At 40.8% G+C, this 26,465-nt stretch overlaps 1 protein-coding gene across 1 annotated transcript; it reads left to right on the top strand.

Moving 5' to 3' along the window:
- Nucleotides 1-13,023: 13,023 nt before the first annotated feature.
- On the top strand, nt 13,024-15,075 carry LOC112096993. The gene is made up of 2 exons (XM_024181253.1): nt 13,024-13,603; nt 13,958-15,075. The coding sequence occupies exons 1-2, from the start codon at nt 13,024-13,026 to the stop codon at nt 15,073-15,075; spliced, it is 1,698 nt and encodes a 565-aa protein (XP_024037021.1).
- The last annotated feature ends 11,390 nt before the right edge of the window (nt 15,076-26,465 follow it).

Genomic DNA, 26,465 nt, shown 5'->3' with positions numbered 1-26,465 from the left:
GGGGTCTTTAATTATATTTATATTATGTATATATATTTTTTAAGATTAGTAAAATTGTATCAAAATGATCAAATTAGCCGATGATACATTATAAGCCATCGAATTTAAATATTACACTTAGGTTACCGATCATTTTAAGACGAAAAACTTAATTAGGATAACAACTAATATTATAAAATAATTTAATAATTTATTCTCTTTCAATAGAATTTCCTCTCTTCTTCCAAACCAAAAGAAAAACAACTTCCCATATTTTTATTATCTTATCCGAACAAAGATTTGAGCAAAAAATCAGCAGTCTAGAAGATGTCAATTCTAAGTAAACTCAAAAAAGGTTCACTGAATCCTCGTTGGTCCATTGTCAATCACAATCACCTCAATCTTGACCCAACATCTAACAGTCGACGCCACAAGCCTATGACCAATTGACATATTTTAACTTGCTTTCTTTAACTTATGAACGTATTATGACCAACTAAGCAAAATTTGAATGGTTTTATTGTTACTTAATGAAAATAATCTAAAAGAATCTCTGTGTCCACTAATCTTAATACAAGTAATTTGACTGGGTCTATGTTAATAAAAGAATCTTCGTGTCCACTAACCTTAATAAAAGTGGCAAATTTGCTTACAGCCTTTGGTGTTTGTTCTTCTTTGAATCTACCTTCCATTATTTTCAAAGCAGAAGTCCTACTATATAAATATACTTCCCAAAAAGTCGAAGAAACCCACCAACAGATTTCCAAAATTAGGTCACTCCTTCGGTCATTTTGGTCATTTCATCAGTTTATCTAACAGTTAACAGAAGATTTATCTGTAACACAATATTTTAGAAGCTGCTGCCCCCATTATAACCTTAACAAGAACAAAAACATTCTTTAAAGTTTCCACCATCAAATCCCTTTCGAAGTTGTTATGAACGAACCAATAACATTTGAATGCCCATATTTTTAATTTTCTCAAATGAAGATATAATTTATCCATTCATATCGAATAGATCTCAATCTCAAATTAGATTAGTTAACTCTTGTAATATTGAATTTTAAATTGTTCCCAAAACTGTTGAAGTTTTGGTATAATTTCCATGCAAGCATGTGACAATGAAGTAACATGGATATGATAAGGTAGTAATTTGTTACTAATATGCTTCCTAGTTCATGAAGTTTGAGCCAATGTCTCAGTTAAGTTAGTTATTGTAATTTTAAAAATTATCCAAAAGTTCCATATTTACTATTTTTATTTGAAGTTATAAAAGATCTTTTGGGCCCCTTAGATATTATTGTTGAAGGCCCAAAGGGGTTACAAATGTTATTCCTCCGGATAAAGCTCGAGCAAGTACAAAAATCAAATAAAAGGCAATTTGAAAAGAATAGTGATAAGCATTTCAAATTTTCTATTCTAAATAATTATCTCAAATGATGTAACATTAATTAATTAGTTGATATTTTAAAAAAAAATCTAAGTAAATTAATTGTATTACCTTACAAATTAATTTATAAATGTCACATAATTTGAAATAATTAGTTGAGATAAAAAATTTAAAATGTGTAGTACTACTCATGAAAAATCTAAAGAATTTTGGATAATATGAACAGCAGTCTTTTGAAGTTATTTTATTGGACTAGTCAAATTGAAAAAAAAAAAACTTGCAATGAGAATACAAAACAAGATTGAATAGTTATCATTTATTATGCTTTATTTAGGGTAAAAGCTCATTTAGTCCCTATATTTTGAAGTTAGTACCCGTTTAGTACCTATATTTTTAAAAATATCTCAAACCATCCCTACCATTAAATTATTGACACTCTTGCCATTATCTTTTGTTCCTTTTAACTTATTTTTTATAATATTACCTTATTATAATAATTTTTTAGACATTATTAAAAAGAAAAAAAAATAAATTACCAGTTTAACACCAAAAAATAAAAAAATAAAAATATATATTAATTTTTGTGGAACACTCTCTTGAGTTAAAATATTAATTTTTCTAAAAAAATTGATAACGTAATTTTTTACAATATTAATTTTTAAGACATACGTGAGCTTCCACAAAAATTACTATATACATTTTTTGTTTTTATTTTATTTTTGAGTTTAATTTGATAATCTAATTTTTTATTAATATAAAAAAAATTATTATAAGAGTGTAATATTGTAAAAGCAAGTTAAAAAGAATAAAAAATAATGGCATGAGTGTCAATATTTAGCAGCAGGGACGTTTTGAGGTGTTTTAAAAAATATAGGGACTAAATGGGCACTAATCTCATAATATAAGGACTAAACAAGCTTTTACCCCTTTATTTATCTGAATAGTAGTAGTTACCTATATTTGATAGGATTATATAGATCTCATGGGATTCTTAAAGATAATTTTGGCAATACTGAATCTTTTAAGATAATTAGTATTATCTATGCTATAAAAATATATATGGTAAAATTTATTTTTAAAAGTACTTTAATTTTTTAAAAACAGTAGTATGTCTTCAGTAAATGTTATTGTTAAAATTATTGTAATAATATGGGTGACTAAGTCGGATATAATGTTGGAATAAAATTCATTTAAACATGAATATAAAATATTTTTTAATTTTTCATAAATAACTAATAACTAAAATAAATATTTTATATTATTTTTATTATTTTTATTTTATAACCTGAATAAAATTGGTAATAATCTTTTTAAAGTTAAGGATCTTACTTCCAAATTAATAAAGATAATTTTGAATTTTTATAATATATATGAGAATATATATTGAATTGTATTAAGTATAAAAGTTATTCTTAAAATTAGATTTTAAAAAGCTATTCTTTCTCTACTTTTCAAAATCTAATACAGGATGGGTGACTTTGCCAAAAATAATTTTTAAAAATTTTTTTAAACACTAAAATTAGTTTTAAACTTTCAAAATCACTTTTAAACCTTTCAAAAGCGATATCAAATGGGCCTTTAGTTTCCTATATAAATTGAAAAGTAATCTTCCTACTTTATAAAGAGATTCTTTATTAAATCTGTATGTACGAATGACAGAAATTCTCATCGAGACAAGGGCTTTCGCAGATTTTTCTCATTCAGAGATGGTGTAAGGGCGATTTTATACCCAATTTTTTATTCGGGAAAGGGATAAAGATAATTTTTTTACTTAGTTTCTTATTCAGAAAGAATGGAGATGAGGTGAAATCCTTATCCCCACCTCTCTCCATTTATGCATTTCTCCCATTTTAATTTTATTTTAATTTTTTATAATTATTAGTGAAAAAATAATAAAATTTAAGTTGTAAAAGAGTAAACATTAGTGCAGATAATAAATATCAAAATATTTATAAAAATAATATAAATATTAATTAATATAAAGACTTTAATGTAATTTAGACTTAATTACAGTCGAAAGCCCACAACCCACAAGCTAACAATCCACATATCAAACCCTAAACTACTCTTTTATAGTCTCACCCATCTTTTTCAAAATATTCGCACTGCAGCCAACACCCAGCTAGTCCTTATCTCATCAAAGCCCAGTAACATGTCACGTCATCGATGTCCAAGTGACCTAGCTTGTTGCATCGTCAGCTAACAACTCGACTTGAGGCATTTGTCATGCTAGAGTTGGTGTCAAGTGGTACCATTGGTCATGGACAACACTCACATCAATATTGTACAAAAATCACATTATTTAAATTTTGAAACATACAAAAGAATGGAGAGCCTAGAAAATTGTGGAAAAATATGTTGAGCAATGTGAAACCTGTTCACGTCTTTCTTTAATTGCTGTTTAGCAACCGGATCCACCAAAGATGACCATAGATCTACAATGTATTATAACCTATAAAGACGAAAAAGGTTCAAAATATAGTGTTGAACAAATACTAATCCTTACCTCTAAGATTAGAGCAATGATGATATGAATCTATGATACATATCATAAAATATCTCACTCTTTGCATGAGCCAAGCAACTGTGCTATACAATTAAAAATGTACATTTCATATAAAACCTAAAAATAAAAAAGACATAAAAATATTTGTAAGTGTATTTCACCATATTGCACAGTGAAGAGAAAATTTCCAAATGAACCTACCTGGCCACCCACAAAATCTGCAAGGTCCTCCACGATCACTTTCCTATTTGGTTGAAATTTAGAAGGCTTGACAACATAAACATTCAACCAATTTGAAACACACAAAAGAATCAAGAAGGGTGGGTAGGTAGGTAACATAGATATAGATATCAGTTGCCAGAGTTTGAAGACTCTTGTCTAGAATAAGAGATCCAACAACTTCGTCTTCAACATCCTCAGAAGCAATTAATAAAGGTTGTCCCTAAAAAGGGAAGAAGAATACATCAATAAAAAATTTTTAATAAACAAAACTTAAAACTTTCATTTTCTACATACAAATTCTCTTATATAACCCAGCCATTTGATTGCTTGCCCAAAACATTCTTGTAAGAAACTGCATCCTCAAGAATTAAAACCAGTGGATTTTTCAAAACCTGGTAAAAAAGAAACTAATGGGTGCGTTAATACCAAGAATAATACAACCTTTGTATTTTCAAGATCAAACCAATGCACACCCAATATTACCAATTACCATGTACCAGAAATTAATTATTTAAAAAAAAAAGCATACTAATTTATTGATTATTAACTACTGATGGCCTCTTTAATGGTTACATCAACATCCTCTTGCTCCTCTACCTGGGACTCCTCATCAATCAAGATTTTTTCTTTTTCTTTGCTTTCAAGAGTCACAATTGGAAGTTCCTCTTCCTTTTCCCCCTTTTCACTCCATGCTTCATCTTCTTCTTCTTTATTTCTTGCAATTGTTCTTTCTCTAACTCTTCTTCAGTCTTTACTTCTTCACTTTCTTCTGTTGGAGCAGTTTCTACAGCTTTTTAAAAATTGAACTGCTACAACATATGCTCAGGGAAATCTGCATTTTTGCTCTTCATATATATAGCAAATTGATGTTTCTATGCTTCAAGATGTAGTAAGTCTAAAATCTTTTATTCTTCTCATTTTGTACTTGAACACATGCATTCAAGCTTTCACCGAGTTCCTGCAACATCTTTTCAACCCCAGTAGCTTGCCTTGATTTAGTTGCAGCAAGATGTTACAGGGTTGTTGCAGTAGCTGTTTCACTTGCAATTCTTTCTAGTGTCCTTGTTGTGAGAGCCCCTTAATTCTTGATTCTTTCATCACTTGCAACAAATTTTACTCTAGAAACCTCACAAATGCCTAATTAAAATGTTCCTTTAGTCTTGTTATAGCATATTAGAGTAGAACTCCTTGACAATTAGAAGCATTGGGCCTCCGGATGAGCACAAAACTTGACCCAATCACTCTGTACTGCAGTAGTGAAGATGGTGTTCATCGTCTCAATTAGTTGTTTAGGAAATTAAAAACCTTTTTCCTTCAGAATTTTCTGAGGCTCGATAAATTCTTTATATTTGTCCTCAGTTTTGAAATTGTAAAAACACTCAGGATCTCTCAATTTGCCAGCACGGGCTTTGATTTTAGGCATTGCTACAACAATTCAAATGCGTTTTGTTATGTTAAGAAGTATAAAACGTGAGACAAGATGTTAAGATACTGAGACTTACATGTAGGAAGAGAGAAATTGATAGTGAAATTGAAATAGGCAAAGTAAAGCCTTAATTTATAACAAAAGGAAAATAAAGAGAGAGAGAAGTAAAATGTTAAGTTTAGAAACTTTGGAATTATAAAAAAAAAATTTAAATAGAAAAGAAGAGATATGTGTCATGAAAAATTAAGGTTTGCATTATTTTCATTTTAAAAAATACTGATCTGTTGACATAAGCATGTCAGCCAACACAGTAAAAGTCTGAGTCTCGATACTTCATGTATGCTCTAGCAATCTTGAAAGTATCACTTACTTCCGAAAACGGTTTAAGGTGAAGATGATGATCTTTTGATAGCAGTCTATTAAATTGCCCTACTATTTGAAGTGTTGAGTGCTAGAAAGTGTAAATTTATAAAGGAGAAAATTACCATTTTACACTCCAAGCTTCACTAACATCCCTACTTTTATGTATTTAAGTCTTTTGTGATTTAATTATGTGTGTTGTATTATAATTAAGTATTTTATGTATTTTAAGGGTATCATGGTCATTTCACAATGAACGAGATATCAGACAGCAAAACAGACATCACTTTTGAACTCAGGATAGTCGAAAAACTTAGGAGGAGTATAAAAGGAAAAATGACATTGTTCACATGTACAGACTATTCACATGCACGGTACTGTACATGTTACTGTTGACGACACTGTTTACATATACAGAACGATGATGTGGTATTGACTGATAACATGATATTGACCGATGAAGTGTCACGATCCTACTGGACTAGAATTCTTATATATTGTTGATCGGTAACGTGGCAGCATGTTAGTAGACCGAAAATCGTGCGTACGGTACATAAATATACACAGAATTATTTATAACCAAACCGCGTCATTATTCAAGCTGCCTCACTGTTCATACCGCATTACTATTCAAACCGCGTACTTTTGACACGTGGCGCAATTCTGAGCGTCCAAATTATTTTTAATCCGATGGTTATGATTTACTTAGTGTATCTATAAAAAAGGGGCTCCCCCCTAATTAGACACCCCTGAATTCATTTTTGAACTCCATTTTCTGTAATTCCTTCTCCATCTTGTATTTTCTATATATTTTACTAAATTTCCATTTTACTCATAGTTTAATTATGAGTAGCTAATTTTCTTTCAAGTTTGGGTTGAAGGTGAAGTCTCAACATGTGCCATAGGCTTTATTTGGTAAATTTACTTTCTCTTCCCCTCTAATTAATGTGGATGTTTTGATTTTTCGTCGACAAATAGTAATAATCTTGTCTAGATACTGCACTGATTTAATCGGCTCCCTAGTACAAGGTTATAACTATTTGGCACGATAAGCCCTTAACATCGTATTGATTGGAGTGTAGTTCATGAAGAGTGAAAACTCCCCTCATGATTTAATTGGCATTAATAAGGAATATTTAGCCCATGGTGCATGTTGATGCAGATCCAGATACCCAAGTGCTTCATTTCAATAGATTTCGCTTTAATTTATTCCCGCCATTCTAATTTAAATTTTAGGATATTCCAAATTATTTTCACCCCAAATCCAACCACCCACTTAGAAAATTAATTCTACACATAATTAAAATTTGCACTTGCGAGTTCAATAAAATTTGCACAACATGAAACATCTGAAACATCATTGGTTTGAGATTGAAATTAGCAGCTTTCACTTTAGGTCTAACTATTTCAGGATTTATGGCTTGAGGGGTCAACACTGTATAATCTTTAATGGCTCTGTCTCTATCATTTGCCATATAAATAATATTGTTATTCCCTGATTGCCCATGAACATTTTGCCCATTTTGACCTTATTGACCTCTTTGTGCGTTGACTGATTCTATTTCTTTTTTATGGTTCAAATTCCCCATATCTTGCAAATAATTCATGTCTGTAGCGGATCTTAAATTTGTATGCTCTTGTCTTAATCTCCTTACAGTTCTTTCAATTTCTAGATCAAACTAGAATTCAACAGGTTTGTACTTACGCATACAAGGGTTGCTAGATCACTTCTGTCAACACAGTAAACAAATTAAAAGAAAACTAAAATTGGCACTAACTAAAATTAACTTATAAAATCATAATAAGCATTTAATCCCTGGCAACGACGCCAAAAACTTATTAATGAATATTGCTGTAGTAAGCTGTTAATGTGCAAGTATACACAGCAAGTAATACAATGATAAGTATTTAAATCATCTCCACAGGGATTGGTATTATAAGACTTGCTACATAAATCTTAGTAATGTAATTTTAGTAAATTAAATAAATCAAAATAAATAGTGAGATTAATGATATAATGAAATTAAAAATGTAATAAACATGATGCAGTAAGGAAAAACTACAGTCAAATATAAAAATATACTTAATGGGAAAATGAGTCGTTGAGTATTTAAACTCACTTAATGGTATTGATTGTTTTTCAATTACGGTACTATTGCTATAGCATCTGTTATAGCACTCAATAGAATCTCTCATGCATTCTTAGTTGTCACATGTTGGATATCTTATATTTATAACACCAACTACAATAAAGTTTAGTTCATGATAGATGATAAAACAATAGCAATACATGTTTTTGCCATCAAATACATTCCCATAGAGAGATAAAAACAAAAAAAATAAAGAGTAGAAGTTGAGATCTGCTAAATTCAACACGTCTCTCTCTTAGGTTTTTGAGATCTCTCCTTTTTTTTTCCCCTAGAAATCCCTTGTTGCAGCCCTTAACTCTCTCTTATTCTCTTATTTCTCTCTGTTGTTGTTTTTGTGTGACGGCCCTTTTCTCTCCTTTTTTTTTTATACGTATGCTCATTCTATATCTTGGAATTAGGACAGCCAAAAGCATGTGGCCATGTGTCTCTTTTTGGTAACCTTGGATCGCATATCTTTTTGTGCCGCTTGTCACTGTTTTGTCTGCACGTGATAGTGATAGTGATAGTACAGTAACATCTGTAGCATGCTTTATCTGTTAACACATGGGTACTCTTGTCTGTATTTGCTCCTGGATTGTTGCATCAATTTCTAGAACATCTTATCTGATTCAGACTTGTTTTAATTTGTCTACAGACAAGTTCTTTGTCACTTTTGTAGGTCTGCTATTGCAACATCCATCCATAAAACCTAAGCTTTTTGGTCACCTACAATCATGCACATAATCAGAGAACAAAGTGATCCAAAACACAATTAATTTATTAAAATTAAACTTAAATAGATGCTCATGCAAATTAATTAAAAATGTAATAAAAATACATCATTTACTCTCTAAGTAATATTAGTTTAAGTGTAAAAATGCCATAATAACTTTTATTTCATGGAGTTATCAACAAGCAAATCGATTGAGAATTCCTCTTTATGAGAGCATATGTTATTTGCTGTTCAAAAAGCACATTTGTGAACAGGTATATAGGGTAATTGTCCTAAATACAAATTTAAAGCACTGTGAGGAAAGATAAGGCTCCATCAAGTATTCATGAAATAGGTTGAGAACTTCTGCCCATTAGTAGTTGTTCTCCATGTGGCTAAATAAGTTCAGATACCCTATGACAAGGTACAGGCGCCTATGAACATGTATGAGAGAACTGCAGGGGATTTTAACATCTTTACTCGTGAAGGATAGCTCCAAAACTCTGAAAAACTACAAACATTATCGACAAAACAACCAAACACTACCTCTTGAACAAAGACTTTAGCCTGAGATAAGCTTCAACTATAAGCCTCTAAACAAACAAAATATAGGAACAATCCAAAAAATCAAACCAATCCCTACGAAGGGATAGTTCAAAGTATTCAAAAAATATAAAAATATAAGAGTTTTCAAGTGCTATCCAAAAGCACCAGCAATAATACAAGTAGAAAATGATATATTTCAAGCAGCGGGTCAACGTCTTCGTTCCGGAGGTATGCTTTAGTGGAGCTGGGGGAGTACCGCTCATGGAGATTTCCTTATCCAGAGTAGGAACATCCTTAAAATCTCCCTTAACATGTTTCTTGGCCTTTCCATCTTCTTTTATCAGGTCAATATGTCATTCTTCACCACAAATAGCTCTAAATAAGGGGTCTCGACATTGGGGTTAGCCTTCTAATTCTAGGACATGGCGAAGTTCACAGCCACCTAAGGTGTTGATCACCCTACTTCAACCCTCTTCAGTGATCCTCCTCTCCATGCTCAGCTCATCCTCCCACTTCTTCCTCAACTTCCCACTTGCGCCTCTCAGACTCCAACAAGGAGGTTACCTCCTCCAAACACTCATCTCATCGCCTATCCGCACATTAATATTCCTTTCTAAGCTAAGCCATTTACTCATCACACTTAGCATGAGTCGAAAGGACGCAGATGACTCCTTAGTCAAATCATAATTTGTTGACAACATGAAGGCTCCTTTAAAAAAAAAAAATTAGCACATAATACAAGAGGCATGTAGGGATACCTAATAAAGAAATAGGAGGAGAGCTCATATGCTGACATACTTTGATGGCTCTAGTTACACTCCCTAGAAGACTCAAGTTATTCATTATAGCACCATCCTCGGGGGATCAGGTGTTTCCCCAAGAATTGGATGAATCTTCCGAGATGTGGAGCTATACCGTCAGTGACTAGATCTAACTCCACGACATATTGAGTGGAGAAGAATGCCTCTAGTTGCTCCCTTTTCTAGGGTGAAACGGGAGTAGCTTCGGGAGAAACCTTAAGGCTGGATAGTAAGGAGCACTAGTATCTGATCATTCAGGAAGGGAGTGAAAGGATAGCTCCTTTCCCATGAGAGCTCTCAACTACTGTCTTTCCTTCTGCTTTGGTCATAAGGCTGGCAAAAAAGCCTGTTTATCTAATAATTTTTTTCTACTTCCACCAAAACCGAAAGGAGATTCCATAGCTTCAAAACAGGAGGATAACTATTAAACTTCAACTAAACTAGTGAAAGAGAAAGGCTAAGCAAAACAAACACAGAAAGAAACAAACGAGTAAAATAGAAGCACCTATCAGTGATTTAACTTGCTTGTCAGATAAGGAGCGCTCTTCAACAAAGCCCAGACTTAAGATGTTTATCCCCACTCAACCCACCCCCCCTCTTATAAAGAACGGCAAGTCTTGTTCTATAAGTAGCCACGAAGTCTTTTATCTCTTTCACCGAACAGTCATTTTTACTCAACATAATATCTATAATGCAGTGAGTGCAATTCAAATCAGTTCTCAAGTATTATATTGAAAAGAAAATCTAGGAGAAGACACATAATCTTTGAGTTGAAGGTAATCCTGACATGGCTCCCCTGCGCTTTATAGCAGAGCCTCAATCCTCATCCGCAATAAAACCATCTATGCTTCAAGTCTTTCTTCAAGGCAGGCATAGGAGCTACTGGGCTGCTACCCGATGCCCAAGGAGTAAGGTATACTGAACTTAAAGAGGGAAGCTTCTTGAGTTGATAAAGCCCTTTGATATACCCAAGGCAACTTCTTTCCTAAATAACTCTTTCTAGTACATACAATATCTAATAATACTCCTCTAAACCGGAAGAGCGAGTTGTGTAGAGGGGACATCAAGGCCGATAAGTAATTTCTTTGCAAAAGGCTGAATAGGCAAGCTAAGGCTAAAGTGAACAGATCGATATAAAAAGGAAGTCCAGATCAGGGAGAATCAGGTCTCTCTTCTTCATTAGGAACTCTTGAGTCTAACCGATAAAGGGTAATGGTGCTTTTTTATGATGAAATTTAAATCTTCTTGAGATACTCTTAAAAATGTGTCGGAAGGTGGGAAATTTTTAGTTGAACCAGAATGGGAACCTAAGCTTCTTGAGGGATTGAAGCTAGATCAGGGATATGTATCCCCTAGCTTTGTCACCACTAAGATAAAAAAGTTATGCGTAAGTGTTTCAACATGTCATTGCCTATCTCTTTAGATTTGCATTGATGATAAGTTAATTTGGATTGTACAAATTTAGCCTCATTGGGTATCACTTTTTTTTTATTATTTATTTATCAGACTTTTACGTCTCCAAGAATTTTTGTTTTTGAAAAGGAAACTTTCAAATATTGATGCTGCCAAGGCTGCCATGGAAGAAGGAATTGCATCTGGTAAGCCTTCTACTTGAGAATTTTGTTTGAACGATGGATGGATGGATCTAGAAAGACAAAAGCTAATTAGTAGAGAAATATGTTGGTATTTGTTGATGCGAGATTCCGATTCTCCTCGTTCTACGATCAGGATCTCTGCTCGATCAACTTCGTCACGACCAGGAGGTCTCCTCGCCAGGCTTCTTCCCCGGAGGTCCCTGCGTACACAGATAAGTCAGAGTACGCCGGTTGTTTTCCCGGCGCAAACCCTCCGACGCTCAGGTCAGATATGAAGGTTCGGGAAAAGCTTGCCACAGGTCTTATGGCGTTTCTTGTGGTTTTCTCCCCTTTTCTCAAGAATGCCAACCCTTTTACCTTCGTTGGCTACCTTTTTATAGGCTTCCTCTGAATCTCAGTCTTCCGCTCTTTTCGAGACGGTATGGGACTCCAACTGCTGCGTTATGGGCAAAACATGAGATCTAGCGTGTTACGCCACGGTTCAGGGGAAGCGTGGCTGCCACGGCTCTGTGAGACCTTGCGTGTTACGCCACGGTTCTGGGGAAAGTGTGGCTGTCATGGCTCCGTGAGATCTTGCGTGTTACGTCGCGGTTCTGGGGAAAGCGTGGCTGTTGTGCCTAGATTCTCGTGCTGGAGAGCACGTCTTGCCAACTGCCGTCGACCGGGTCTCCTCGCCTCTCGATCTCTAGCCGGAATGGCCTCGTGCCTTTTATAGGAATTGGCCTCGCGGACGACAACATCGTGGACGAGCAGGATGTTTCTGCTCCTGTTCTTCCACGCGCCAGGCTTTAACGGAAAACACCGGTTCGCAGAACTCCGCCATCAGATGTCTGCCCGTCATTCCTGGTCCCTTCCTGGTCCCTTCGACGCATTTGTCCCAAACAGTATCCCTCCCAAACACCGGTCCCCCAGTTTCTGGTGTTGGGTAATGTAGTGGACCAGCAGTAGAAACTCGATAGTACTCGCTCGCGTGGGTTTGGAAAAGGCTGCCAGGAGTCATGTCGCATTTAATTGCGGACGAGGTGACGTGGCAGAAATCCCCCCCTCCATTTGAATTTCAAACCGACGGTTACGGGATTCTCGGAATATGCGTCATTAAATGCTGGCAGCCCAAGAGTTTGCTTCTCAGTAAGGAAACCCAAAATCTTCAAACACGAACTCGTCATTTTCTCCATTCTTGTCTCTCCGGCGAATGAACCTCGGCGCCAAAGCTGTCATCCCTGTCTCTCTCTGACCGAGTCCCTGCTTCAGGTATTTCTTCTATTTTTTTCGGTATTGGTTAGTTGTAGGTAATTTCCTTTCTCTCTGCTTTGCTTGAGGTTGTAGTTGGCGGTGGTGTTTTGGTTAGAACTTAGGATATGTCGAAGGGTAAGGAGAAGGTCGTTGAGGTTGGTGACGACGAACTAGGTTTTTTGCCTAGTCTGCCCGCTGATTTTGCTTTTGATCCCGGGATCCCCTTAGAGCCCATTAGGTCTAGTGTTGGTACTAGCGCTAGGAGGATGTCTCCCCAAACAACCTCCTCGAGCGACAGTAGCGATGAAGAAGGATCTTCTGGATCGGAGAACACCTTGAGTGAGGGTCAAGGGGATGATTCTAGTGAGGCGTCCCCATCAGGAGCATCACGACCAGAAGAACGGGGTACAGTAGGGGGTAGAGCCTTGTCGCGTGATTATGCCATTGATTACATGTCGTGTACGACCACGTTTGACGAGCTCAATGACCTCCGACTTAGGTATAGTATTCCTGGTGAGATACCTCTTAGGATCCCAGGAAAGAAGGATACACCTAGCCGGCCTCCCAGGGGATACGTTACCCTGTATCTGGAGAGCTTTAAGTATGGGCTGAGGTGTCCCTTGCAGCCTTACTTTGCCCGGATACTTAACGGGCTAAATCTGGCTCCTGGTCAGCTGAACCCCAACGGGTGGAGAGTGCTCTCTGGTCTGTTCATATTGTGGGACAGATGTTGCCAAAGCGAGCCCACGGTTGATGAGGTGAAGCACCTGTACCAGCTGAAGAGCAGCCCTAAAGATGCCGGCTGGTACTACTTCCAATCTGGTACCAAGAGCAGGAAACCCATAACTGATCTTCCAACTGGTGGTGGTGGGACTTGGAAGAGGAAATTCTTTTTTGCTGGGGGTCCCTGGGGTCAAGTTGCACAAATAGACGGGAAGGATTGTCGCGTCCCACCCCGTTTCACGGTCCCAGGTTGCCTGCTCGCTTTAGATGTCTTGTATCCATAATTGTTCCTGCTGTATTGGTTTGTCTCTAACCAAGTGTCTGTTTGTGCTGTAGTTTCCTGGGGTGTTCACTTCCCGCTCCGACCTGGTCAGCTTAAACGGGTCGAGGCTGTATTGGCCAATTCCTGCTCGAGCCGAGAACTGCTATCTACATACAACTTCCTCGAGTCTCGGTTGATACTTCCTGGCCATAAGATGGAGGACGCAGTGATTGGAGCTCTGACCAGGAAACGCTTTCGGCCTCCAACAACCGATAGGGACCAGGACAAAGATGCTCCCGCTGCGAAGCGAAAGAACATCGTGCAGCAGGTTCCTCCCTTGCAGGCTCTCCCTCCTGCCTCTGCCAAAGTCGGGGAATCCAGTAGAGCAGCCACTGATCCTGCTTCCTCTTCTCCACCTGTTGTGCCTCGGTCTCGCTTACCCGACAGCCGACCAGAACACTTGGTTCCCTATCTCAATGAGTTGTCTAAACTCGTGAGCAAGAAGGACCTGGAGGGCTTTGACGGTTGTACCCTGGGCGAGCTGGTGGGAGCCATGCAGTATAGTGCTTTCCATCTCAGCTGCATGGCCACCTACTATAAGGCCAAGGTTGGCCGTTATGACAGGAAGATGAAGGAGGACATTCAATCGGCGACGACCAGAGCTGACGTTGCCGAGAAAAAAGCGGGGGAGCTAAACGTTGAGAACCTCAAGCTGATAGAGCAAGAGTCCCTTGCTCAAGCAAAAGCCATTACCCTCGAGGAGGAGCTGACCAAGGTTAAGGAGGATCTCCAAGGGCAGAGGGCTATGTACGAGGCTCAGCTCGAATCTCTCCGCGATTCCCACCGAGCTCATGTAGAGAACTTGGAGAGGGAGGCTGACAACCAGTACGACCAGGGACTTCGGCATTCCTATCGTTGTATCATGGCCGTCCTCGGGAAGCAACACCCTGATCTGAAGATGGATGACCTTGCAGCTGGTGTTGCTCAACACATGGACGAGGAGGCGGCCAAGGAAGATGCCGAAGGGGTAGAGCCGATCGTGATTGAGGAGGGAGACTCTCCTCCTCGTGCAGTCCCTGCTGATGTTGGCGAGGTGAGCGCCCCTCTGGATGCGACTGGTGATACTCCTCCTGCACCTGAGGAGGTCCAGCCAACCGACGCTGCTGGGCTTACTGATCCACGACCTTCCTGATATGTTTCTTGTATTGTAATAAACAATGTTTGTGAAGATTATCTGCTTTGTTAATTATTAATAAATTAGTAGAAATGTTTTTGATTACTCCCTTGTGTGGTAATTACGAGAGCCTGCTCGTCCTCGTCTGGTCGAGCTGGCTATGGCTTGGTATATGGTTTCGCCACCTGCCTTAGAAAATTTTCCGATGTTCGGGATTCTGCTCGCCTTTACGCGGTCGAGCAGATCCCGCCATGCTTGGCTTCTGTCTCGCCATAAGACAGGCTCTGAGACTTGGCGAGCCTTTGCATGCCTTAGGATTTTCTTCAAACGATTTGGATTCTGCTGCCTTCTCGTGGCCGAGCAGATCCTGGCATGCTTGGCTTCTGTCTCGCCATAAGACAGGCTCTGAGACTTGGCGAGCCTTTGCATGCCTCGGGGTTTTCTTCAAACGATTTGGATTCTGCTGCCTTCTCGTGGCCGAGCAGATCCTGGCATGCTTGGCTTCTGTCTCGCCATAAGACAGGCTCTGAGACTTGGCGAGCCTTTGCATGCCTCAGGGTTTTCTTCAAACGATTTGGATTCTGCTGCCTTCTCGTGGCCGAGCAGATCCTGGCATGCTTGGCTTCTGTCTCGCCATAAGACAGGCTCTGAGACTTGGCGAGCCTTTGCATGCCTCAGGGTTTTCTTCAAACGATTTGGATTCTGCTGCCTTCTCGTGGCCGAGCAGATCCTGGCATGCTTGGCTTCTGTCTCGCCATAAGACAGGCTCTGAGACTTGGCGAGCCTTTGCATGCCTCGGGGTTTTCTTCAAACGATTTGGATTCTGCTGCCTTCTCGTGGCCGAGCAGATCCTGGCATGCTTGGCTTCTGTCTCGCCATAAGACAGGCTCTGAGACTTGGCGAGCCTTTGCATGCCTCAGGGTTTTCTTCAAACGATTTGGATTCTGCTGCCTTCTCGTGGCCGAGCAGATCCTGGCATGCTTGGCTTCTGTCTCGCCATAAGACAGGCTCTGAGACTTGGCGAGCCTTTGCATGCCTCAGGGTTTTCTTCAAACGATTTGGATTCTGCTGCCTTCTCGTGGCCGAGCAGATCCTGGCATGCTTGGCTTCTGTCTCGCCATAAGACAGGCTCTGAGACTTGGCGAGCCTTTGCATGCCTTAGGATTTTCTTCAAACGATTTGGATTCTGCTGCCTTCTCGTGGCCGAGCAGATCCTGGCATGCTTGGCTTCTGTCTCGCCATAAGACAGGCTCTGAGACTTGGCGAGCCTTTGCATGCCTTAGGATTTTTTTCGGTTTCAAGCGAATAAAATTCGTCGACGTTACATTAATGGCAGGATTTGACTTACATGAAATTGTTCGGACATAAAACATAAAAATAAAAGATAGACAGCATGAGCAGAAATTGCTTTAAAATGTGAGCAAGTCTTACTGGAAGTATTTTCGGAAGTGTGCTGCGTTCCATGGGCGTTTCACTTCGTGGCCGTCCGTGCGAACCAGCTTGTAAGCTCCGGGCCCCACTATCTGCTTGACTCTATACGGCCCTTCCCAATTCGGTCCCAGCACTCCTTGAGTCGAATCTTTGGTGCTCTGATTCACTCTTCTCAGTACCCAGTCTCCGACCCTGAATTGCCGTATGTTCACCTTCTGGTTATAATACCGAGCAACCCTCTGTTGGTAAGTGACTGATCGCTCGGCTGCTTGTTCCCTCCTCTCCATTAGCAGATCAAGATTCAAACATATCTGCTCGTCGTTCTCCTGTTCATTGAAATGATCTGTCCGGTGTGTGGTCGTTCCTACCTCAGCCGGCACGACCGCTTCATGTCCGAAAGCCAAAGCGAACGGTGTCTCCCCCGTTGCGGTTTTGTGGGTTGTTCTGTATGCCCATAGCACACCTGACAGCTCGTCAACCCACGCACCCTTTTTTGCTCCGAGCCTGGTTTTCAGAAGCCTCTTGACTGTCTTGTTGGCTGCTTCTACTTGTCCATTCGATTGAGGGTGAGCAGGCGAGCAATACTTCAGCTCTATCCCGAGGTTCTGGCAGAAATCCCTGAAGCTGTGATTATCGAACTGCCTGCCATTATCCGTTACCAAGGCATATGGGATCCCGTATCGACAGACCAGGTTTCTCCACACGAAGTCTGTTGTTTTCTTCTCTGTGATCCTGCTAAGGGCTTCTACCTCTATCCACTTCGTGAAGTAATCTATAGCGACTATCGCATGTGTTGCTGCTCCTCGTCCCTTTGGCAATGGGCCGATCAGATCAATTCCCCATTGAGCGAATGGCCAAGGGGAGGCCATGGAGGTGAGCTTCTCTGGTGGTTGGTTAGAGAAATTCGCAAAACTCTGGCAGCTTGCACAGCTCCTGGTCTTCCTTTGCGCATCCTGGTGCATCGTCGGCCAGAAATATCCCTGCCTTAGAACCTTGTGGGCCAGGGATCTCCCGCCAGAATGATTTCCGCAAATTCCTTCATGCACTTCCCTCAGCACGTAATCCGCGTCGTCATCGTCCAAACACCGAAGGAACGGTAATGTATATCCTCGTCGATACAGTACCCCATCGATCATCGTGTATCTCGAGGCCTGAGCTCTAATCTTCCGAGCCCGTAGCTTATCTGGTGGTAAGACCCCGTCTCTAAGGTATGAAACTATCGGGTCCCTCCACGAGCTTTTTTGTTCTATCCGCAACACCCCCAAATTTTGCTCGATACTCGGGCGAGACTTCACTTCTAGGGGGACCGACTTTGGCATTTTTGGGTCGGCGACGGCTGCCATCCTAGCCAAAATGTCTGCTCGACTATTCTGCTCCCTGGGGATTTGTATCACCTCCACTGCTTCGAACTTCCCCATCATCTGCCTGACTATCCTTAGGTACTGTTCCATCTTCTCCTCTCTTGGTTGGAATCTTTCACTGACATGATTCGCAACCAGCTGGGAATCGGTTCTGATCTTAACTCTGTCCGCTTTCACGGCCCTAGCCAATTCCAGCCCTGCTATCAAGGCTTCATATTCTGCCTGGTTATTTGTGGCTGCAAATTCCAACTTTACAGCATAAGAGATTTCCTCCCCCTCTGGGCCTTCCAGGACAATCCCTGCTCCTGAACCCCGCTCTCCTGATGACCCATCCACAGATATCTGCCATACTTGAGTTTCGCCGTTGCCTACATCTGCATCTTGCTGACCCAAGCATACTTCGGGCTCCGCGAACTCAGCTACGAAATCGGCCATTGCCTGGGCCTTTATCGCCGCGCGGGGTTTATAGTCTAAGTCGAATTCGCTCAGCTCTACAGCCCATTTGACGAGCCGACCAGAGGCGTCCGGCTTGTGCAGAATTTGACGCAATGGCTGGTTGGTGATTACCGAGACCGGGAATGCTTGAAAGTACGGCCTCAACTTCCGAGCAGCAACCACAAGGGCCAGTGCCCATTTCTCCGTCGTTGGGTATCTGGTCTCAGCGTCGAGCAGGGCCTTGCTGGTGTAGTATATCGGATACTGAATTCCTTCTTCCTCTCTCACTAGAACGGAACTGGCGGCCCGATCAGATACCGCCAAATACAGATTCAACTTGTCCCCATCCCTCGGTGTGGACAGTAGCGGGGCTTGCTGCAAGTAATGCTTCAAGTTCCGGAAGGCTTCCTCGCATTCTGGGGTCCATTCCGTTTTCTTTCCCCTCCTTATCACTTGAAAGAATGGCTGACACTTATCTGTAGCCTTGGATATGAATCTGCTCAACGCCGCCAGCCTCCCCGTGAGGCTCTGCATCTCCTTCAGGTTTCGAGGAGACGTCATTTGCACAATCGCCTGGATCTTCTCGGGATTTGCTTCAATCCCCCTATGGCTCACCATGAATCCCAGGAATTTCCCTGACTCGACCCCAAAAGCACACTTCTCCGGGTTGAGCTTCATCTTATACTTCCTCAAAAGCTCGAACGTCTCCTCGAGGTGTCTGACATGTTCCTTCGGGATTTTGGACTTGGTGATCATGTCGTCCACGTACACCTCCATGGTTTTCCCGATCAAGGGCTTAAAGACTTTATTCACCAGCCTTTGATAGGTGGCCCCAGCATTCTTGAGACCGAATGGCATCACCTTGTAACAGAACAGACCTTGGTTAGTGATGAAAGCCGTGCTCTCCTCATCCGGCTCGTACATGGGGATCTGGTTGTATCCCGAGAATGCGTCCATGAAGCTAAGCAGACCATGTCCAGCCGTTGAATCTACTAGCTGATCGATCTTTGGTAAAGGGAAGCTGTCTTTTGGGCACGCCTTATTGAGGTCTGTGAAATCCACACACATCCTCCACTTGCCGTTCGCCTTCTTTACCAACACCACATTTGATATCCACTTTGGGTAATTGACTTCCCGAATGAACCCTGCTCTCAGAAGCTTCTCCACCTCATCATTTACAGCCTCATACCTCTCCTGGTTGAAGCACCTCCTCTTCTGCCTTACTGCCCGAGCACCTTTCTTTATTGCCAACCTATGACATGCTACCTCTGGGTCAATCCCTGGCATGTCCTCATGTGTCCAGGCAAACACGTCGGCATGAGCCTGTAAGCATTTCACCAACTCCTGCTTTTGCTCTCCCTCAAGTCTCGACCCGATTCTGATCGTCTTTCCCGGGTTCTCCGGTCCCATGCTTACTGTTTCCAGATCCTCTACGGGTTCTTGTCTGCCAGTCTTGTTTTCCACTCGGGTATCGAGGGATGTTATCTGCATCGCCTCCCTTGCTGCCGAGGAGTAGCAGCTTCTTGCGATCCTCTGGTCTCCTCGTACCACTCCGACTACCCCATTCACCCGGTACTTCAGAGACAGATAATGGTTGGACAGCACCGCTTTGCTCATCCTTAAAAATGGCCGACCTAGGATCATCTGGTAAGGACCTTCCTCGTCCACTACGACGAAGTCCAGTATCATTGTTCTTTCTGTCGGGGGGCTCCCGATTGTGATAGGCAGTTCGACCACGCCCAGAGGGACCAGCTTCCCTCCTCCGAACCCCTTCAAGGAGGTGTTGGTGTATTCCAACTTCCGGTCGGCTATTCCCATCTCTTCCAAAGTTGATTTAAATAGCACATCAACTGAGCTCCCCGTATCAACCAGTATCCGGTCAAACTTCTTGCTAGCGATCGTAGCCTTGATGACTAACGCGTCCTCGTGGGGGTATAGAATCCCTTCCTCATCCTCATCCGTCCACATGATTGGCACTTGCCTGACCCTTGCTCGTTTGGCTGCTGGGGTGTTGAAGAGTATCTCTTTACTGGTCATGGCGTATCTGGCATAATTTTTTCTCGATCTGTTCGAATCTCCGGCCAACGTTGGGCCCCCAGCTATCACCCTCGCTGCGGGCGGCTCGCGTCTCAAGATTCCATCACTCTGCTCCCCTTCATCCGTGGTGGCCACCATCGGGAAAGTCCCATCCATAAACTCGTCCAGGTACCGATTTCTCACCAAATCTTCGACCTGGGTCTTGAGATCTCTACACTCTGCTGTGGTATGGCCATGGGTGCCATGGAACTTACAATAACGTCCTCTATCCCTCCTGTTGGGTAGCTTTGTTATTGGTGTGGGGAGGTGCAGCAGCCCTCGACCCTTTATGGCCTCGTACACCTCATCCAGGGGCATCTTCAAGGGAGTGTACCGCCCATAGTCCTGGTTCTGGTCGACCAGATGCACTGCTCTTTCTCTGTTTGCCCCACTGTGAGTTGGGGGCGGTGGGAGTGCTTCTGGTCTGCTCGTCCTGCTACCGTGGGAATGTTGATGAAGATCGCCGGATGCCGAATCATGTCTTCTCCAAGGCTCCCTAGCTGGGGAGCGAGGAGGTGGCGCCCTGCTGCGCTGATACTGTGGCGGCCTCTGATGAGGCTGGTAAGCAATTACCCTACCTCCTGCTCCACTACCGGAGATCTGGTGGTCCCTCCTCCTGTTCGGTCCATTAGTTGGTAATGCTTTCTTCTCTTTCCTCCCTAACCCTTCCAACTGGTCTGTCTTGATCCGTGCAGCCTTCTCCTCCTCAATCTCGATGTCTCTTTTAGCCTGTTCGTATGCGGCTGCATACGTTTGAATAGCTGGGCTTCTCAAATTGTACCACAGCCTTCCTATCTTCACCCCTTCTTTCAGTCCCCTTAACGCCTGAGGGTGGTTGAAGGCTCCCAAGTCGAGGACAGCCCGATGAAACCTCTTGATGAATTCCCGAAGGGTTTCTTGCTCCCCCTGTTTCATGCTCTTCAGCTCCATCATGTCATCTTCCGGTGACATTGCCCCACTAAACTGCTCTGCGAATTCCTGGCACATCTGCTCGAAGGTTTTTATGCTGCCCCGAGGAAGTTTCCTGTACCATTCTCGTGCACGTCCCTCAAGGGATAGTGGGAACACCCTGCACCTTTGGGATGGAGATAATCCCTGGACCCCCGTTATGTCGTTGAAGCGCTCTATGTGCACCAGCGGGTCAGTTCTTCCCGAGTATCTGAGGTCGGGGAGGCGGAAATCTCTTGGAATAACTGCCCTCATGATCTCTGCTGCGAGCGGTGATTCCCCGTCCAGCATTATCCTCCAACCAGGGGCTCTGTTCCTCCCTTGCATGTCATCAATTATTTGCGCTAGCCTTCGCACTTCCTCCTCCAGCTGTCCTGCGCGACCAGGGTCGCGCGCTGCAGCTTGATCCCGCTCTCGCTCTGCATCATGTAAGTGTTGCCTCAGTTCTGTTTCCTCTGCGTTCACCACCCCGTCGCCCCCGTCACAAGTCTGTCTTACCGGGGACTGCTCTCTTTCTCTATGAAATTCTCCCCGCAGAGGTACGTTACCTCTCTCACCGCCAAATCTCCCAGCGGTTTGACTTCTCTCCGCACTATCGGTACCTGGTGCCGCTCCACCGCCTCTCACCCTTCCCTCTTGGGTTACCCTTCGCTCGTTCCGCAGCTCATGCAGGATGGTTGTCAAGGTTTCCATCTGCTTTTCCATTCGCTCCATCCGGTCGAACATGACTTTTTCCCGTGCTTCGCTGATCACCTCCCTCAGCGTCACGGAATCGTTAAGCCTTATGTCACCCCCTTGTGCGCTACTTCCTCCTATCTCCATTGACTTTCGCTTACTCCACCCCTCTTCTTGCTATCGACAGAAGCTTTTTGCTCTGGATCCCCACAGACGGCGCCAAAATGTTGATGCGAGATTCCGGTTCTCCTCGTTCTACGATCAGGATCTCTGCTCGATCAACTTCGTCACGACCAGGAGGTCTCCTCGCCAGGCTTCTTCCCCGGAGGTCTCTGCGTACACAGATAAGTCAGAGTACGCCGGTTGTTTTCCCGGCGCAAACCCTCCGACGCTCAGGTCAGATATGAAGGTTCGGGAAAAGCTTGCCACAGGTCTTATGGCGTTTCTTGTGGTTTTCTCCCCTTTTCTCAAGAATGCCAACCCTTTTACCTTCGTTGGCTACCTTTTTATAGGCTTCCTCTGAATCTCAGTCTTCCGCTCTTTTCGAGACGGTATGGGACTCCAACTGCTGCGTTATGGGCAAAACATGGGATCTAGCGTGTTACGCCACGGTTCAGGGGAAGCGTGGCTGCCACGGCTCTGTGAGACCTTGCGTGTTACGCCACGGTTCTGGGGAAAGTGTGGCTGTCATGGCTCCGTGAGATCTTGCGTGTTACGTCGCGATTCTGGGGAAAGCGTGGCTGTTGTGCCTAGATTCTCGTGCTGGAGAGCACGTCTTGCCAACTGCCGTCGACCGGGTCTCCTCGCCTCTCGATCTCTAGCCGGAATGGCCTCGTGCCTTTTATAGGAATTGGCCTCGCGGACGACAACATCGTGGACGAGCAGGATGTTTCTGCTCCTGTTCTTCCACGCGCCAGGCTTTAACGGAAAACACCGGTTCGCAGAACTCCGCCATCAGATGTCTGCCCGTCATTCCTGGTCCCTTCCTGGTCCCTTCGATGCATTTGTCCCAAACAGTATCCCTCCCAAACAACTTCTGTTCAAAATATTGCTCTTCAAATCATCCAAAATGCTCTAAAGGTTGTTTATTGGGGTTGCCAGTTATTTGATTTTAATATTGAGTTTGACCTTTATTCAAAGGAATTATTTTTATAACCTACTTTTCGGGCCTTCAACTTTATATCCAAAGGGCTCAGAACTATCTCCTGTCACTTTGGTATTTGAATGAAATTGTGATATTAAATAATCAAAAGATCATTTGTAACTTCATTACACAAAATATCAAAAGATAATTTCAGCAAACCTCTTCACCATTATGGAAGGCTTACTAAAAGCAGGGGTAAAAACCTAGTTAATGCTAGGGTTTAGGGTTTGGAGGGCTTCTGAAATATTTGGGCTTATGTTCCAAACCGCCCAAGCTGATATAGTTGTTGAACTTATCCTGTTGACAGTGAAAATCCCATATATTTGACAAAGCAGAGCACTATTATTTGAGAACTATAGGAAAAGCTGGCCAAAAATACATTTGTCAAACAAATGAAAAACTCTCTCTACTGGCTTACATAATCTTTCATGAGTTAGACAATTTCACTGCTAATGCACTCAAATTGTAATCAGAATCATTTGAGTTGTTATTTCTAGCTTTCTTGCAGACCATGCATGTTGTTTTCTTGCCAAACTATCTTGTAGACTAGATGCATGTCCTTAAGTTTTTGAGAATAAACCTAGGCTAATTGAATGATGGTTGCAATTAAATTTTGAAGTCCATCGTATGTATTATGCTTATTCCATCAATTACTAATTTGAGTCTAATCCACAGATGCCTTTTATACGCAATTGCTTCCATAACTGGAGTTGTGGGTTCAGATATTCTCGGCAAGCTACTAGATCATGACAATCTTGACCTCAGTTCCGATGCTACTAGAGGTTTTTTTTCTCTCTTTTTTTATGTTGGGGGGGGGGGGGGGGGCTTTTTCATGCATGAAGGGAAATTCTAGAGAAAACTTAAAATTTCTAATGCTGCTCTTGTTGTGAATTTCAGTTGATGAGAATGTTTTTTATATCAGGTGAATTTGTAGATATGATTGAGCATGCAATTGTGGTGGACCATTGAAAGTCATAAGAAAAGCATTTGTGGCCGCAACATGGCAATTGATCCAACCACTTAAAATCTTCACGTGCTATAATACTTTTATTATTTTTATTTGAATAATATTAGGGGTTCCTCAATATTTTGGATCCCAATTTTTATCTTAATTGACGTTGCATTCATATGTTGAATGGTATAATCATAATTCTATTAGTTAAAAAATTCATTATCAAACAAATGAGTGATGCATGTTGTTGGGATGCAAATTGGTATCCAAATATTACTTTTATTAGCTTAGGTGATTTTTCTTTAATGTTTTTTAAAGTAGTATAAATGGTAGCCAAATCATTTTTCTTTCTACCTGTGTAAGTAGGGATTGAGTCTCCGACCTCTTGTACTGCCTAAAGACTTCGTGGATTCTTCTATTAACCATGTATTATTTACTTCTATTAACCTTTAGCCTCTCAATGAATTCTTTGATTAAACTTGCATTCATTATTTCTCTGTGTAGTATGTTTTTAAAGAAGTTATGTGAAGACAGGCTGCATGAGGTAAAGAAAGGCCGCCACTATTGTAGTAAATGGAGCTTGGAAAATGACGTTGGAAAAATACAAGGAAAATCAATGTAAGTCAGATCGTGGATGGCGTTGCTCTAGTGTTTAGAATGGGAATAAACACTTGTATTATGGGGTAATGGTTATGTTGGCTTTGATAGTCGTGTGTGAGGTTCCGTCGGAGCTCGTCATGCTTCTACCCAACAAATCCCTTTGTGGGAGTGGCTTTATGTTTTCTCTTTCCCCTATTATTTATGGTTTTTATCTTCTAGAAGTTCATTTTATTTTGTTTAGAGTTAGGTTGGTTCAATGGGAATTAGCTTTTATATTTGAGATTATATATATGTTTAGGTAGACTACAATTTCAGTGTTGTGTTTTCTAGGGTGTGTTTAGCGCGCGCATTGTACTGGATAACTGTATTTGATTCAATACACATTATTGCTTTTTATACGAAGTGGACGGTATATTTTAGTACGAGACCGGATCGAGAATGCTAAGGGCTCGTTTTGTATTGTTTCTGAATTTGTATTTTTTGAGAATAAAAATGAAAATAAAAATGGTGTTTTGCAGTTGCTGTATTTCGAATTTAAATATGCGTCTGGTATCATTTTATGTATCCTATATTTTAAAACTAAAAATAATAATATGCGTTTGGTAGACACAATTGAAAATAATAAAACAGAAAATATGCGTTTGGTAATGCTTTTTTCAAAAACAATTTTTACTAAGTATTTACATTATATTTATAGTCATAAAATAATTATTTAGCTAATACATACACAAATACAAAAAAATAATTTAAACAAATTTATTATTAAAAAATTACATGATGATAAAGTTTTAGAATTAACATTAATTAAAAAAAAGTTTGACATTGTCATTGTTTTTACACCATAATTAAGATATATATTACAACACATGATTTAAACGAAATAATTATAACAAAATTACATGATAGACATTATACATTACGTATGTAATCATGCCACATAGAAGCTGCAATTCCATCTCTTGTAGCATTCATCTCTGCGACACTTGTTGGAGATAAATCAATATTAGTAAGTGGCCTACTAGTGTCTCCTTCTTCGTTGATAACCAAATCTTGCACATCAAAGTCCCCAAATAACCTATCACTTGCATTTTCTCGTCAAATAAAATTATGTAAAGTGCAACATGCAATTGGAATAAGACGTTGCTTACGTAAACTATAATTATGCATACGTTGATAATTTGATTAATGGATTATAATACAATAGATTTGTTATAATCAAATCTATGCATTTTCTCATTTAACATTAACACAAAAACTCTTATCTCAAAAGTACTTTAACTAAATTTGTAATGCAATAAATATACCGTAAAGATCAGCATGTGTATTCCAGCTATAATAAACTAAAAGCATACATGGTATGAACTCGAGTTAGTGCAATTTAACATGAAGCTTGCTCGTGCAAAATTATTTTATATAGCATTTGCAGTTTCAATTTCCAATTCCAAGGTTCTGATTCCATGCTCCCAAACACAGCAATAAATGTAAATCCAATTACACATCTTCTTGGAACAACTTTATGTGAAATAAGTGCCAATTTTTTTTTTAGAATATTCATTCTGAAAACACATTAGACACGGAATTAGAAAGCAGTTTAACTGCTTTCCAGAAACAATATTTGCTCTGCCAAAAGAAAAAAAAAACTACTTCACATTGACTCATCAATCCACTCCTCCACTTTCAATTATAAATTCCACAATAATCAATAATCATCAGCACTAGCAGGAAAATTACATTACACGTTCAAATTATCAACGTATTAACACTAACAAATCTACTGTATTATAAT

The sequence above is a fragment of the Citrus clementina genome, unplaced genomic scaffold (genome assembly GCF_000493195.1).
Source record: "Citrus clementina cultivar Clemenules unplaced genomic scaffold, Citrus_clementina_v1.0 scaffold_7, whole genome shotgun sequence".
Lineage (NCBI taxonomy): Eukaryota > Viridiplantae > Streptophyta > Magnoliopsida > Sapindales > Rutaceae > Citrus > Citrus x clementina.
The sequence above is the reverse complement of the archived record's forward strand: the minus strand, read 5'-3'. Positions and strand labels throughout refer to the sequence as shown.